The 16,963-nt window shown below is 47.0% G+C and overlaps 4 protein-coding genes across 4 annotated transcripts; 2 read left to right on the plus strand and 2 right to left on the minus strand.

Annotated features, from left to right (window-relative positions):
* Nucleotides 1–90: 90 nt before the first annotated feature.
* N7509_000250 (uncharacterized protein) lies at nucleotides 91–297 on the minus strand (the record flags this gene model as incomplete). Its single annotated transcript, XM_056624897.1, has 1 exon — nucleotides 91–297. One exon carries the CDS (start codon nucleotides 295–297, stop codon nucleotides 91–93), a length of 207 nt encoding a protein of 68 aa, XP_056493479.1.
* Nucleotides 298–1,323: 1,026 nt separating this feature from the next.
* On the plus strand, nucleotides 1,324–2,156 carry N7509_000251 (uncharacterized protein; the record flags this gene model as incomplete). The annotated part of the gene is made up of 3 exons (XM_056624898.1): nucleotides 1,324–1,525; nucleotides 1,611–1,904; nucleotides 1,951–2,156. 3 exons carry the CDS (start codon nucleotides 1,324–1,326, stop codon nucleotides 2,154–2,156), a joined length of 702 nt encoding a protein of 233 aa, XP_056493480.1.
* Nucleotides 2,157–4,382: 2,226 nt separating this feature from the next.
* Nucleotides 4,383–5,457, minus strand: N7509_000252 (uncharacterized protein; the record flags this gene model as incomplete). The annotated part of the gene is made up of 2 exons (XM_056624899.1): nucleotides 4,383–5,314; nucleotides 5,394–5,457. 2 exons carry the CDS (start codon nucleotides 5,455–5,457, stop codon nucleotides 4,383–4,385), a joined length of 996 nt encoding a protein of 331 aa, XP_056493481.1.
* A 4,564-nt stretch (nucleotides 5,458–10,021) lies between these two features.
* N7509_000253 (uncharacterized protein) lies at nucleotides 10,022–11,664 on the plus strand (the record flags this gene model as incomplete). The annotated part of the gene is made up of 3 exons (XM_056624900.1): nucleotides 10,022–10,343; nucleotides 10,390–10,509; nucleotides 10,562–11,664. 3 exons carry the CDS (start codon nucleotides 10,022–10,024, stop codon nucleotides 11,662–11,664), a joined length of 1,545 nt encoding a protein of 514 aa, XP_056493482.1.
* Nucleotides 11,665–16,963: the final 5,299 nt, after the last annotated feature.

A 16,963-nucleotide genomic window follows, 5' to 3' on the forward strand; every position in this document is an offset into this window, starting at 1 on the left:
AGGGTACGTTCGTGCGCAGCTCATTGACACTGTCGAAACAATCCAAGGCATATTTTGAAGCGACAACACTCGACTTGGGTGATTTATACCCTAAGGATCACACCCGTAGTCGGGCTTCAGTGTGGACTTTTCATGGGAGGGCAGATCCTCATTGGATAATTTGAAACAAATCCGAGGTAGCCCTTTGCCAACCTGGCATCCTATCAACTCAGCGCCGGAAGCGAGCGTGATCACAAAGTCCATTTCCTCGTAAGGTTTCTGGTGGTATTGTCCCGAGTATTCCTCATGGCTGTTCATGTAGACTGTCGTAATGCTTAAGAACAAGTCCCGACCAAGGGGGCAGAAAGTTTGCTGCGCTCTATATTCCTACCTATGCAGCTCATCCACCGCAACTTACCCTTCACTCTTCTCAGTCCTATCGAGTGAGCGAGGGAAAGCGATCGTAATAATGAGTTCCTGTCGTATCGTGTATTCATTTAGTTGTCAAATTCCCGGCCAGGCGTCCTGCAAAAAGCTGGTTGAGTGGATTGAAATCTGGTGATGCTATACCACGAATTGGGATTGGCAGACAGATTCTCAACCGCAGCGAAGGAATGACGGGCTACCTGAAAGTTCAAGAGTAAAGTTGAATGTTAAGACATCTCAGCTTTACTTTGAATCGACATAGCGTGACCTGCAGCAGGGGTAGATCATCGCTTCCACGATAGTCCGTAAAAGCTCCGTCACGCTGCGTCGCGAGCAAATGTAGATCGTACGAAGCTGAAATATCGTAAACATTTCTGGTTGCCAATTAGACAACATGCGCTTTTTAAAAAGTCGATCGCACAGACATCAGGCGGCTATGTGTCCATTACTATGTGCATAACAAGATTACCTTGGAAGGACGTTAGCAATCTTTGCCTAGCCCGGTACTGTAAATCTTGTCGTATTCCGTGGCGGGAAATCTTCTACCAATTGGTGGAGTGAGTCATCGATGTAATTAAACAATGGCTACAGAACTAGCCTTTACGCGATCACATGGGCTGTCCGAGAATGGAGTTGTCCGCGGTGGGGCCCGTCTACACAAGGTTGAGCGCATCACTGGAACGTTCTCCAAGTGTTGCCACCACAAGCCATTAACGAAAGATGCCCTTGGGATGATCATGCTGTGGCCTCTATTAAGATTAAGCTTTTGTCAGCATCGGAATCTAGGCCCAGTTAATTTAATTTTGTTATACTACTGTGTAGACAAATAAAAACCGCAATGTTGCCGGTGATCTTGACTGGTATGAACACCATTCATTTATAACTAGTGGGATTACTTCTATATTTGGATCGACCGAAATGGCTCCTGCTTCTGCACCGACTGACATTACCCTTGACTCCGTGTCAGTTTATGGGTTTACCGCTGTCCCTGCATCCGCATCTTTACTGCTCTCAACTACGACCTCGACTGCTGCGCCTTTTATTCCAGTCTCAGAGATTCCAGTCCCGGACACAGCACTCTCTGAGCGTATCAAGAGATACGCGCAATCTGAACCTCCCGGTACCCACATACAACCACTCTCTTCGTGTTTACCATTATGGGTTTGCCATAAAGAAGCACCTATTTCCTTCTTGGGAATTCACAGATGAGGCCTACTTCCTTACATGTCTACTACATGATATCGGTTCTACGGAAGAAAACATAACCAAAACAAAATTAAGTTTTGAATTCTATGGCGGCTTACTAGCATTGAACGTCTTACAAGAGACCTCGAATACATCGGCACCAGAGGCGACCGCCGCTCCTGACCTTGCAGAGAGTGTTGCTGAAGCTATAATTCGGCATCAGGACTTTCGCGATGAAGGAAAGATCACGGCCGTCGGGCAATTGCTACAGCTCGCCACCACCCTGGGAAGGTTGATAAGATTCCGAGCTGGTGGTATTAAGCTTCCCTTTTGTTTCGTATAAAAACTAACGAGCAGTAGACAACGTTGGTGCCCATACCGAACTTGTCCATTCATTGACCATTGAAGATATCTCCCGGCATTTCCCACGACGGGGCTGGAGCCGCTGCTTTGCCGCTACTCTTCGCAAAGAGACCGAGTTGAAGCCATGGTGCCATACTACTGTCTTGGGAGAGGGGGCTTCTGCCAGGGTGCTTGGAAATAAGCTTATGGTGCCGTACGAGTAACCTCAGGCACACCTTACATTGGGAATGTTTAACAGCTACTCTCAAATATAGAGAGATTTCGCAATTTAGTACGTCGCTAGCAGTGCAGGAAAACTGAAACTCACCTCCCGGCTCTTCATTCAAATATTCTGTTTCTAGCAGATGTAAACATCACAAGCTTGTGTTTTATAGACGGAAAAGTTTGCTTAAAGAGAGGAAAAGAGAGGAAAAGGAGACCTTTATATTTACATTTCTGGCATGGATGACTAGTGTTACTTTAAGTAAAGGAGAACAACAAATACTTTCCTTTGATTTGGACAATGACCGATGCACATCTCAATTCTCAATCAAAGACTAATAGACTACTTCTCACAAGCTCAGAATGTGACGAGTGATAATGGAAACAGAAAAAATTGGTACTTAAGCCTTAGGATTTATTCCACTTGATCTCGTCTTGTTGCCTACTCGCCTGAGTGGAGTACTAGCGTATGCTATCTTGGATTGCTCTACAAGTGCACAAGGCACAGCACATCGTGATAAATCATGCCAAATAATGAAAAACCATGACAAAAAGAGCCTGAAGAAGTGGGGAGAACTTCGCGATTGATTTAGTAAGGATGACTATGGCAAGCCCGGGATAGAGGATAAAGCCGTACGAATCCGGACCAAACTTAATACTCAATGAACACTTTGCGCATAAACGCCAGGAATCCTCATTACTCTCACTGTATTTCTCACACTGCTCCTGCTAAATATACCGCGTTATCCCACAATTTGTCTTCCAATCGTCATGTCTCGCCAGAACAAAATACCGAGCAGAGTATTTGCACTAATCTATTACACTGAAGCTGATTATCTACGCGTAGAGACCTTGTCGGTGACGAATTCCAACGAATTCCAATTGCTTCGAAGAGCACCTTATCTTTGGTAGGCGGTTGCTTAACTAATAGAGAACTGAGGTGGCCTGAGCCTGCTTCATGTTCACCTAAAATCGGTCGCTGTGGGGTTTCAGGATCTGTGAAATCCTCCGCTCTGGCGGGATCTCCATTCGCCTCTCTCCGAGGTTTACTCCAGGACATTCCTTGACCGTCAAGAAAATTCCCGTCACTACTCCCTTACGTCGACTCGCGAGTGTGGATACTAGCCAAAGAGTACCGCCGGTCTCAGGCCGCCACCGCCCCTTTATCGCCTTCAACTGCCTGGTAAGCCCTTTTCGTGCGTGATGATCTTGCAACATCAGGAAGAGATACAGCAAATCATACTATAAAACGAACTCTTATGGATATGTGTCAAGAAACATGGCCTCCTCCTCACAGTTGTTATGTTGCAACACGACAAAAGACCACCGTGGCGTTGAGAAGGAAGTTGATGGTCTTCTTCATCGTGGAAACTGATGGGCAACAATCGAGAGATGTTTCTGAGCTACTCAAGAGAGGCGAACATACAAGGTGACCGTGGGTAGTGAGTACATCCCAGAAAATTCAATAGAGGGTTGCGCTAGGTTGCAAGGTGGTCATCTAACTGGGAAAGTCGTGATAGATCTGTGAAGATAGTCAAGAAAAAAATGCCAATGCCTTGTCAGATAACACAGAATAGTGTTAAGCCAAAGACGTGACTGAGATGTCTCCGTTTTTTGTCTGTGGCGCAAGAGGAGGTTCATTTATTCAAGGCCAACTGCCGCCGATAGCCGCAGGAGATGTTGGCCCAAGAGGCCCATTATTTTGGCACGAAAGTCGGAGCTGGAGCTACGTAGAGAAGGGTGCGTTACTCCGTTTTGTTTCAGATGAGTGGGAAACAGTGATCGCACGCTAAACTGCGAGAAGTACTAAAATTTTCCCATATGTAGATTATGACCAAATTTCTCGAATAGGGCCATGAGCCTTACACCCTGGATTTCCTCGGCCATGCACGAAGCGACAAACCTACGCACTAAGAGTATATTTTTTGGCCTTCACGCGCGGACGTTAAGTGCGTTTGTCGACCATGTGAAGTTCGTGTGATCCCTAGAGACATTGCTTGCTCCCAGAACCGATACTGAGTTTCCGAGGGCCTCTGCTATATCCCTAGGAATGCGAGAGCTGATTTCTTTTGGTCACAGTAGACATTCTGGCTCTCAGGGACCGCACCATAGTCTCCTGTAAACCATCCGACCTAAGGAAACATATATGTTGGGGACTAGGAACCACAGATTCGGGGCCGAAATGGACGATTTTATTAAATAACCAAACGCAAGAGTTAAGTACAAGATCATACTTCTTTTTCAATCACACCACGGCGGCTTTTTAAAACAGATGCGTAGTTCCCCCTGTATCCTGTTTTCACCATCCATTCCTTAACGCTCTTCACTCTGGTTGGCAGAATCTCATCCAACAGCTGATAATCCCTCTTCGTCAGATTATCTTTCCAGGTGTTCCAGAACCCAGAAAAGTTCTTCCGAACGGTCATGAAAGAACCATCATCATAACCGGCAGAGTAACCGAGTATGGCATTTGCATCCGGCCAAATGCCAAGCTGAAAGTATTCGTCCAAAGTGACGTCCTTGTAGGCTGCGTTGATGCCCGTCACTGTTGTGAAGACTGCTGCGAGGTCCTTCCACGCAATATCCTCTGTGCCGACGTGTAGTTCTAGACCTCTGCTCTTCGTAAGATTGTCAAACATCCATTGGGAATACTGGCCATAGTCCTCAAGATAGATTAACGGACACTTTCCATTTCCTAGAGGCGCTGTGAAGACCATCGTGCCCGGATCATGTGGGTCTGGTAAAGGCCGCATGAACTCAGAGAGACCTTCCATGTATGGGCAAGATGTCAGAATAGACCACGCCATTGGAGCAGTTGGTTGATGAGAAATAAAATCGACCACTTTCCCTTTGCCGTCTAGATTACCGGTTCGATATTTAGGGTCGAAGTTCCCGAGCTTGGAAGCATACTCAAGACCGGCGTAAAGAAAATGCTTTACCCGGAATTCACGAGCTAGCTCGTAAAGGCGAATGCCCCAGTATATCTCAGCCTTTTCACCAATGGCCAAGCCATTTGTATTGGCGAAGACGTAAGACACGTCTCTTAAGGCCTTCCGAAGGGTGGGTTCGTGGTAGGTCTCTCCCTCAAAGATTATCACTCCAGGAATTGCTGCCAGCTCAGTCGCTTCTTTCGAAGAAGCATTTCTGGCAAGGACGCGAACTGTATATTTGTTACCTGATGCCAATGCTTATGTGTCTCGTTAGCTATTTTCCAGGATTCTTGGAAAGGATTGGAGAACCTTTGACAACGGGTCTTCCCTGGGCACCAGTGCCCCCAATTACCAAGACTATATTGTCCGACATGGAGTAGAATTTCACGGTCGTGATATATCGATAAGCCTCTGGCGTGCTCTTCCGTCCAATTGAAAAGTAAGCTGATGATTAAGTATGTCATGTTCTAATGAGGGACACAACAGGTTACTTATATAGGTTTTCGCTGTCGATGAATCACCACGTCTCTGTGAATCGGGGGAGGGCCATCGATGGTTCTGCCAGTAACGAATTAGCTAATTCCTTCAAACCTTGAGAAGGTTTTTGATCTCGAAAGCATACATTGCGCCGATCCGATTCTAGTCATTTGTCAGCCCACGTCTACCCATCTGACGATTGCACGAAAGAGCAATGACACAGGCGCGATTTGTAATCCACATTCCACTCTCATTCTGCGCTACAGTGAGAGAGCTAACCTTCGTTGATTGAAATATTTCGCTGAGTTACTGAAATGGGATTGGCTTAAACTCCTCTCGGGCTTTGCTGGTGGCGGGATTTCTAACATGCAGCCGTGCCAAGACCACAATCCACTCACAGAGGTTTGGCGTCCCACCGCCACCCGGAAACTCTCATCTACCCGGCATGTGACCTGGCCCATTCCGGATTGAGAAGTTGTGTGATGTGGGCCTTTCCGGTGTGCTTAAAGAGCCAACAAGGCAATAATAGCACGCATCACGCAGGGTCACCAAATGGCACATTCCCATACTTTTCAGACGCGTGTTGTAGTTCAGAGGTATGAATTGTTATTTTTTTAATCATTCACAGGTAACATGAGGCAATATATACAACGAGAAGATCAAGTTGATTGAACTTCAACTCAGTTCTCTATATACTTACTTCGGGATTAATTCCGATGGTTTTGGTTCCTGATCTGACCAGTCTCATATCACAACAACGAGACCTACTTCTTGACGTATGCGAAGCTTCTTCTACTCTAGCTTGGCACTTTCTAGTTCAAGAGACTTCAAATGTGGAGTGTTGTACGACGCGACTGTTGGGTTACGGACACACACAATAAATCAACGCCCGACGGCTAAGCCGAGAGGTCAATTCTCACTGATTTACCATACTTGTCCTGGTACATGCCGAGTCTCCTTATGAGCCCATGCATAATTCTTTTCCGTATATCATCTCAGCTGTCTATATCGTAGCTGTTCCTCGTGGGTAAGTTTTTGTTCAGTAACCTGGCTTGAAGGCGCTTCATCAAGTGCTAAGTATCATATCCCCGACGATTGAAGCGCATCTACGGTCTGAGGCACGAGGTGGTTGATGTGGGTTAGTTTCGAGAGAGGGGTTCGTTTGTATTGGCGGAATCTTCAAGTGGTCCCAGTCCGGCCGTGAACATTGCAATATAGAGGCACGCATTGCTTTCAAATTCGGCGTCCAGCTCTGGTCATCAGGTGGCGATTATCCGCCCAAGAAGAAGGGTAGGATGATATAACAGTTAGTTCATGCCTCTGAGTTGCAATAGAATTGGCACAGTTTAGCAGTGGCGCAAAGGATAGGGCTTGAAAGGCGTAAATCAAGCCAACGTCGTTACGCTTAGTAAATTTTGACGAAATGAAGGACTGATAGAATACCACCATGTCATATCACGCCATAGTTCAAGTATAGGGGCCCTTGAGATTGTTCAATCGATTGGAACGCCCTCGATCAATCATCTAATTCTGTTGGCCATGTTCAATACCAGCCAGTACCCTCAATTCCTCATTTGACACATTTTTTCTCTATTGTTTTATAAGATGAGGGCTATTGGGGGCGAGCTAATGAAAAAGAAAACAAATGACCCCTTAACATTACGACCTCAACTAAAAAATAATTCAGTGAATAATTCTATTTCTAGAACAATTCTACTACCAGAATTGGCCCAAGAAATTTTATGGCTTTCACAGGGTGGTTGCTAGGAAACAGGGAGTAGATATTTCGGGCAAAGATATGTACAAAATGTGTTTGGATCTAAATACACATTTATTGGTGACCTCATGCAGTCAAAGAGGACAAGGAGACAATAGTTTGGCCGTAACGGGTCACCTGTCGCTGCGGTCTTTAGACCATAGCGTCAGATAGGGCCCCGTCCGCGCTCCCTGTTAGGGAGGCAATGTGTCTGTTTTGCAATGGTTTCTATATACAGAGGGAAAGGGGGAGGGACAAATTCGAGCCTTGGTTGCGTGGGTGGTGACGAGATAGCTACAGAAGCAAGAAATTGACTCTCGTGAGGCAGTTGTAGAGAAAGCCCTCAGTAATGTCGGCATATATATCATGTGAGGCAACCCCAATACAACTTCCCCTCGAGTTGTCATAAGCAGGACATAGCCAAGAATCCAATCCAAAAAAAGCCCAACAATTTGAGGCATATTATCTGGAAGCATGTACCACTCACTAGGCCAGCCAGATATTCACAGTAAGCAGCGTACTGCCCTACACTGGAAATTCAGAATAGCTTTCTGCCGCTGCATATGGAACTGAATGTGTTGTGATATGAGGCTGGTGCAGATCAGAACACAAGCCGAATCATCGAAATTATTCCCGAAGTAAATATATAAAGGACCGAGCTGAAGTTCAATCAACTTGATCATCTCGTTGCATATATAGCCTCATGTTACCTCTGGACTGCAACAGAAAGTATTCACTGGGTTCATTAGCATATGAATATTCTTTCAAACTTGTTTCCACGCAAGAGCTGATACTATACGGAAAAGTTTCAATTTCAGACAGCTTACATATCTAAGCTTAGCAAGATTGAGCGCCGACTGGCGATCACCGATCTAGCAAGTGAAAAAGCGGTGGTGAGTATCCGAGTCGAAGAAGTCGCTGCTTTGACTTCCTCAGCGACGTTATTGTCGGCAGGAAAATAGTATGGTTCACCGCCACGTATCGAAGAACAGTTTTCGTTTTATAGCGTCAGTCTTTGGACAAATCGTCATTGTACATTGTTTTTGCAAGGAGCAGGTTTTTGTGTCTTTGACAAGGTTGACTGGGTTTTGTTACATGTAATGAGCATCACAATATAGAAAGTGCCAGTGTAGATCTTGCTTTAACGGTACCTCTAAAGTAAGTCCAAGTGATTTAGTCGAAGGTCCGGGTACAATCTCAGAAAGAAAGGTTCCGGCGCTTACTGTATCTAGATTAAGAAGCTCTTTCGAGTGGGTCGGTATCGACGGTAGAGCTGTATCTTGTTGTTTTGTATTGAAGCAACGTCGGTCCTAGGATACTAAAAAGGAAGCCGTCTTGACAGATACCAATTAGAATGTCGCTATGCATTGGCTACCATTGGTATTATATTTGACTCTCTGTTGCTTCTGAATGCAAGAGATTCAAACCGCACGGGTTCCAGTTAGTCTTTATTGCTGTATGATTTATAAGCAATTTTTCATATGCCGAGTGGAGAATTGAGTCGGCTTACTGTTCTTGAGAGTAATCCAACTAGTTATGATTCTTAGGGAACGAATTAGTAGTTCAAACATAGAAATTAAAGTTCCGCGATGAAGTATTGACATTCAACTATGTCGATAATTTATGTAATTCATACACCCAGGATAGGGCAAAAGCTGTGTTAAGAGCTCAACGCTGTGGCACGCCTTGGAGTACCTTTTCTGTGATGTAATAGTGTCTCCTTAGCTTGGAAAAGTTCGATCGACCCACATGAAACCAACGTCCACAGGTGAATGCGCCCAGCCAATGCACAAAATTCCAAGGCTCATACCAGTTTTGTACTTCCAAAAGAGTAAAATGGTTAAGAGTCCAACGCAGAGAGAAGATTCGCCTATTCTTTTGTTAGTATCTCAATGAAGATATCCAGTCGGTGTATTTCAAGGCCGTCTGACACTATGCTTCGCGGGCAAAGTATCCGATAATAGACTTTTCGTCGATTTAATAGAGTTCATCCTTTCCAGGAAGAGAAGTTGTCTGGAGTGGATCAATGATTAGTCATTCTCAGTGCTAGATCAGGAACAAATTTAGATATCCATGGTTTCTTCACGTACTTAAAGACATTTGGCAGTGGATCTAGATGTCGCTTAGAGGCCACTGGACAACTTGCCCACGGGCCGTCATGCATAGTTACTCCGAAGGCTAACATATACAGAAGTTAATATTCTCCCTGTATCATTTTCCAAAAAGGGAAGTTATTTGGTGAAGTTCTTACAAGGTTCTATGAATCCAAAGCTGCACTGAGTTGCCACCACACAATTTTGGTAGATAAATGAATACTTACATGTTACATAATGGATTGTCTCCAGTGGTGAGTATGTTACGGGATCTTATTGAAAGCGTTTTGGGCTACCTGTATGGTGTCATGAGCGTATTTCAAGCACTCTGACCGGGGGGGGTGGGGGGAGGGAGGAGGGAAGCTTCAGAGACAGTAGAAAAAGCGACCTTATATTCTTAACGCCGACGATATTTTCAGTTTGGCAGAAATCACGAGTTGCTCATCTTCCGCGTTCTTGCCAGTTACACGGTCTAAATTTCATATATAAAGCCTGTCCCCAATCTCATTTTACATCCCTAATCTACATAACTTCCTATCCATTTCTACTTTGGCTCATAGCCCTATTACTCGAATATCCCTTTCAACAACCCACACAACCATAGTCTAAATATGTCCTCGTTTCCGAGAGGAGGCACAGCTGCCCGCAACAAAGCCTCAAAGCTCCTCAGAGGAGGAGTCGTTCTAGTTCATGGCGAGAAGGACAATGTATTACCCTATTTGGCTGATATCCTTATTGAAGGGGACAGAATATCTAAGATAGAGGCCTGCATACCTTTGCCCCCCGGATGTCTTGTCATAGACTGTACTGATAAGGTCATCTCCCCTGGATTTGTGGATACACACCGCCATGTTTGGCAGTCGCCTCTCAAGGGGTTCTTCGGGGAACGCAGCTCTCTTTCCGTACCTTGCAATCAGTTCGTGCCCTCAAATGGTAATCGAAGCGATAAACTACTAATAATAAGCAGTAATTGCCGCAGGGATGGAACTCAAAGCAGAAGATATGTTTTGGGCGAATCTAGCTGGGAGCATGGAATCTATCGATGCCGGAACAACCACCACTCTGGACCATGCTCATTTGAACTGGTCAAAAGATCACAGTAAGTGCAGCAGTCCCCTATGAGATATTCCAATTCTCATTTCGGCTTCAAGGCTGGTCCGCAATAGCCGGGACAATTTCTTCAGGCGTCCGATCAATCTTTGGCTTTACTCCGGTTTACATTGTTGCAAGTACAAAGCCGAAGATTGAATTTTTGCCCGAGCCTTTGCCTAATTGGCTTATGGAAACCTTTGAACAACTTGCCACATCGCAACCACTCAACGACCCCGGTTGTCGTGTCAGATTGGGGTTCGGGTTTGACTTTTATCATCTTCCCAAAGACGTTGTCTTGGGGGTTTTCCAGAAAGTCAAATCCTTGGGCACGAAGATAATTACATCACATTTCATCCAAAACTTCGTCAAGGATAGTGAGAGTCTACCTGCCTTGTTAAAGTCTTATGGCCTGTTACAGAAAGGCATAGTACTTTCCCATGGTGGTGGAGCTACCTCTGAAGATGTCAAGTTACTGAACGATGCAAACTGCTTTGTCTCTGCTATGCCGAATACCGAACTTGCTATGGCGGTTGGACCTCCAGTCTGCTTCCGGAAAGATCTTCCCGGTATCGATAGAGTATGCTCTCTAGGTGTTGACTGTCACTCAGCAACAAGCGGCAGCATGGTAAATGAGATGCGGATGGCATTACAGACAGCAAGAGGGATTGAAAGTGAAACTCACATCCAAAGCGGAATATGGCCCAGAGATGTAACACACAAAACTTCTCATGCCTTCAACTTGGGCACTATCAATGGTGCCCGTGCCCTTGCCATGGAGCATGACATTGGTAGCATTGAAGTGGGCAAAAAGGCGGATCTAGTGATATTTGATGCTCTCAGTCCCGCTATGATTGGTGTTGCTCAGCGGGATCCTGTCATGGCTATTGTGCTACATTCCACAATACGCGATGTCAAAACTGTAATTGTGGATGGAGAAGTGAGAAAGGAAAATGGCGAACTATGTCCAGTCAAGGGTACTGAGTGGAATGAAAAGAGTGGTTTCTTAGAAACAAACCAGGACATCCACTGGCACGAGGTGGCAGATCGAATTTTGGCTATACAAAAGAGGCTAGTGTCTAAAATCCCGGGCCCTCTTCTCTTGCAGATCGAAGATCATGTTCGCGAGGTCTTTGGCCATAAGCCCAGAGCTTCCAAAGCTTGATCAATACATAACCCTCGAAATTCATTGAATATCAAGCTATTCCTTCAAGGTTGGCCATGGGAAGATGGGCAAGCTGATCTGATTGATTGGTAAATATCTCTTTTCTTCTGGTAAGCTTCTGTTGTGGATAGCACCGGAATCTCGTCGTTGAGCTCTATACTACCTCTGCCCCCTCCTCCATCGTGAGGTTTACGTACATTACAGGCTTGAGTGGGCTGAAATTTGGATTGGCATTACAATCGAGAATATCCAACGTAGAGAAAGATGGTGGCGATATGTCTTTCAGGGAGCATAGAGTGAACCAATACGAACAAAATATATACTTTGTACGATCCAAACATCTTTCTTTAGGAATCAACAGGTTTATTTTGTCACTTATCCTAGAGAAGCACCCCATTCTGAATTGATCTCCCAAATACTAGTGGTACCATCTTGGGCCATAAGTTTGAAGACACCGCCTAATCGGGTAATTCTGCCATTTTACCCACCTACATTCAAATATATATATTGCATGCAATATGCAATATTATTGCACCAAATTTTGCTATAATATAGAATAACCAGCTACAAAGTATATAACAAAATTTCAATTACTAAAACCGAGTATAGTAGTCACGTGCCTTGCGAGTCTCGCTTACACGCTGAGGCATCGATCTAATTATACTATCAATTTTATTTTGATCTAGCGCATCCCAGGCCTCTGATATACACTCCTAAATAGCTTCCAATCTGCCTCAGATGTACCACAATGTAATAGATTAGGATAGAGCTCATATAATTTACGTTTGAGCATACGCCATACAGGTTCAATAGGGTTAAGATCTGGCGAGCGTGGCGGCCATTCCATTACGTGTATACCATGACGTTCAAACCATCGCTGAGCAACGTAGGAGCGGTGGATTTTAGCGTTATCTTGCTGAAATATAGTTCCAGGTTCATAGTGTTCAATGAACCCTTCTTCAAGCGCTTTCAAGTAGGATTTCGTTGTATAACCCCCTCCGCGACCTCGCTGTCCTTCTGAAAAGTCACGCTCCATAATCACAAGTTTTGTACGCCCTCCGAGCCATATTCCAGCCCAAACCATTTGACAAATATCCTTCACATGAACCTTAACTTGCACCATTCCCTGCCGGTAAGCTTCTCCTCTAAGCCGGGTAACGTATTGGCCGTTTAAATTAGGGATACGTTGAGCGCTGCATTCGTCGGAAAAGATGAAGGTTTGTAGTTGGGAATTGTAGCGTTCAGCCCTCCAATTTCGGCAAAATCGGACTCTTTGCGGGCGTTCTCTCTTGAAATTGGGATACAACGTCTTGCTCGATAGCGCTGGAGGAATTTTGAACGTAGGAATCGCTTGATTGTTGATCGAGATGGATGGCTGGGTATACGGGCGCTCAGCTCACTAAGGCTTAGCCAAGGCTCACGGCGTGCAAGTAAACAGGTGTATTTGATAGTAGAGTACCTATAGACTTTAGGAGCACCTGAACGAGGCAGTGATTTAAGCGTTTGGTGCTCTCGGAATCGTTTGATTGTAGAGTATATACTTGAGCGTGCGACGTTGAACTCAGCAGCCATTTTAGTGGGCGATACACCACATTCATGAGCGTATATAATAGCTGCGCGGGCCTCAGATGAAAGCTCACCCCCTGGCCTTCGATTCCCACTTATTTCAGTGCCAAACCGACGCATTTTGGTGGTGTAGGGGGTATGAAGAAGATGGGTGGGGGGTGACGCAAATCGCGCTAAAAAAATAGCGCGATGTCTTCAAACTTCTGGACCGCCTTTGTATCATGGAGGTCACTTTGGTCTCCCGCAACGGGGTTTAACACCGGACACCACGAGAAGGTATGAATCCATTGTCCCAACAGCCTGGCGAGGACTGTCGCCCAGTGCGAGCTCACTGGGGGCCCGGTCATACACTCGAATTCGAAATTGGCTTCCATATTTTACACAGATAAACTATCTCAGACCCTAAAATTGGGCCATTAAGAGAGGAGGTTATACCTATTTGAGCGTGACTGTGGAGTCTAACCTTTGGTTTTATTTGCCGTGATTGGATCATCAATCTTGGCAGAGGGTTCCGGAACACAAGTATGTGTACTTCTCATGGAAGCCAATTTTGAATCCGTGTGTAACCCATGGAGGACCGTATACTGAGGTTGACGAGGCAAACAGAGGTGATTTGTTGAAGCCGAACGTATATAAAATCATTGTTGTGTGTGCCGAGCGGGCGCTAGCGGTGAACGGATGGCGGACCCACCCACGGGGCCTCCCGAGCCCCTTCCAACCAGGAACACGCGACGGTCGGCGGCGATCGACGCAGGAGAAAACTCTGAACCAAGGGACGCCCCTCGTACCAGGAGGCAAACACGCCTAGAAGAAGACAACAGCCATGTGACTTGGACTACTACAGAGCCGGAAAGCGCAGTGACCAGCAGTGGACGTGTGACAACCAAAGAGATTCGACAAATTATTGAACAACTGCAACACACCATTGACAAGCAAAGCGTGCTGATCCAGGCTACCAGAAACGAGCTTCGCGAAGTGAAACACAGCCAGAGCGAGCTACAGACCCAGAATGAGACGCTACGGGAAGAGATCCAAGCGCTGCGAACACAGGTCGAAAGCCTAAAGACACCGCCTTCGGGCCGATCGTGGGCGGCGGTTGCTGCAGACGTCAACAATTCGGACCCTCATGAGAACAGTCGACACAGAAAGAAAGAAAAGAACTGCGTCCGAATCAGCACTCGCCAGACATCAACCGACGCACTTGAATCAGAAGACAACGAAAACACCTTTGGACGATACCTACCTACCACGGAAGCGAACACCCACATCCGGAACGCACTATCAAACGACCCATCCACGCAAGATGTACAAGTCGCGGGAGTCGGCACCACTCGAACGGGATACATCATTCGATTTAAGGACTCGGAGTCGGCAGAGGCGGCCCGCTGCAACACTGAATGGCTAAGGGACCTAGGAAACGAGACCAGGCTGGTGAGACCACGGCACGGAGTAGTTGTGCATCACCTCCCTACCCACGGATTGGACCTCGAGAAGGATAAAGCAGGTGCTATCAAGAAACTCACAAACGAGAACGATCTCGCTGCTCGCGACTTCCGAATCGAAGATATCGCGTGGCTCAAGAAACGGGACAAGAACCTGGGGACGTTCGCCTCCATAGGCATTTGGTTTGATTCGGCAGAGGCCGCGGAATGGATGGTTGACAATGGACTGCTGATTGACCGGCGGTACATTGGGCGCATAGAGAGATACAAGGCTAAAGAAGGACGATGCTTCCGATGCCAACGGTTTGGCCACCAGGCGTGGTCCTGCAAAGAAAAAGCAGCGCGGTGCGGACACTGCGGTGGCCCTCACGAACGATCAAGATGCCCACCCGGAGTCAGAGCACGGTGCTTAGAATGTAGTGGTGAACACCCAACCGGGGATTCCTGTGCCCAACGCCAACCGGCCCTCTCGCCCCGCAATGTTAGGGAAACCTCTCCGAATCCTACAATTGAACATCATGAAATCGAGAGCGGGCATGGAGGCCCTCATAAACGACCACCAGAGCGAAAATCTAGACATCCTCCTAATTCAGGAACCACCAATCACTGCATATCGAACACATGTGAACCACAGCGCATGGCGACTATACAAACCAACAATCGAAGACGGCTCAGCTCGACTGCGAAGCCTCATCTATGTGAACCGTAGGCTCTCAACGGCCTCTCACCAACAAGTGCAATGCGACCACCCAGACCTAACAGCAATTAAGATCTGGACGGCCGAACTCCAGATCCTGGTCTTTTCGGTCTATATCCCACCCGTACCGATGCACAATCCCGACGGAACATCGGCAGAGACGACTCTATCCGCGATCCACCACACGATTCAGGAAAATACTCAAAACAACAGAAGGCCCACCTGTCTTATCCTATCTGGAGATTTCAACCGCCATCATCCGGCATGGGGGAACAACAACATCCAACCCCGCTTCGTTGAGGAAGCCGGCGAACTGATCAATTTCTTCCACGAACATGGTCTGCAGGGATGTCTCCCTCGAGGAGTCTCAACCTACTGGTCGCTGAGCCACCCGGGAAGAAGGTCCACGATTGACCAGACAGTGACGGATAAATCTGAGTTACTGCTCAAGTGTCATCTTTACCACGATAACTACGGCTCGGACCACCGGGCCACATACTCAGAGTGGAGCCTCCAGATACATCGCAACAACAATAAACCTCCAAGAAAGGCCTACGACCGCGCAGACTGGGGGAAAATTGGGAACGAGGTCATAAATCTCATGGGGAAACAGACCGAGATGCACCTCAACCCACGCACTCGATATGGCCGTGGAAAACCTCACTAAGACCACTGCGATCGCTGTCGACAGACACACGCCCGATCAGCGACCCTCCCCTTACGCTAAACGATGGTTCACGGCCGATCTCAAGGAGCAACAGAACAAAGTAAACCGCTTGCGACGCAGATGGCAGGCGAGATGTGCGGAAGCAGGACGAAACGATCCCCACAGCATGGCACTTTTCCAGGACATGCGCCAGTCGCGGCGGGCGTGGACCCGGACGATCGAAGAAGCAAAAGCATCACACTGGAAACAATTCCTTGATGAGGCCGGCGAAGGGAAGTTATGGAAGGCCGCGTCGTACATGAAACCACGGCAGGCGTGGGGTTGCGTCCCAACGCTCCGGGTCGGCGACAGGGAGGTGGCTGATAATCCAGAAAAGGCGCAAGCTTTCATGGACGCATTCTTCCCGTCGATGGCGCCGCCGAAGACGAACAGCTGCCTAGACCCCCAGCCGAAATCCCATGGCAACCGATCTCAGAGATCGAGATCTACCGATCGCTCAGTACTGCAAAACCATCAACAGCGCCAGGTGAAGACGGTCTTCCCATGTTAGTCTGGAAACGTCTCTGGGATTACCTCGGGAGCATCACCTTACCAAGATTTTCACGGTGTCGATCGAACTAGGATATCACCCCCAGGGTGGAGATGCGCCCAGATCGTAGTTCTGCGGAAACCAGGGAAAGCCAGACTACTCGCAACCAGGAGCCTACCGCCCCATCTCGCTCCTCAACACGCTTGGAAAGTTATTGGAAGCAGTGGTCGCCCGACGGTTGTCCTTCTACGCGGAGCAGTACGGGCTACTACCGGACACTCAGTTTGGAGGCCGACCAGGACGCACCACCGAGCAAGCCCTTCTAGTACTTGCCAACGCAATCGACAAAGCGTGGTACAAACAAAAAGTGGTGACGCTAGTCGCCTTCGACCTAAAAG

This window comes from Penicillium cosmopolitanum, assembly GCF_028827165.1.
Source record: "Penicillium cosmopolitanum strain IBT 29677 chromosome Unknown utg000003l:1.0-3747932.0:1.0-3751027.0, whole genome shotgun sequence".
NCBI classification, from domain to species: Eukaryota; Fungi; Ascomycota; class Eurotiomycetes; order Eurotiales; family Aspergillaceae; genus Penicillium; species Penicillium cosmopolitanum.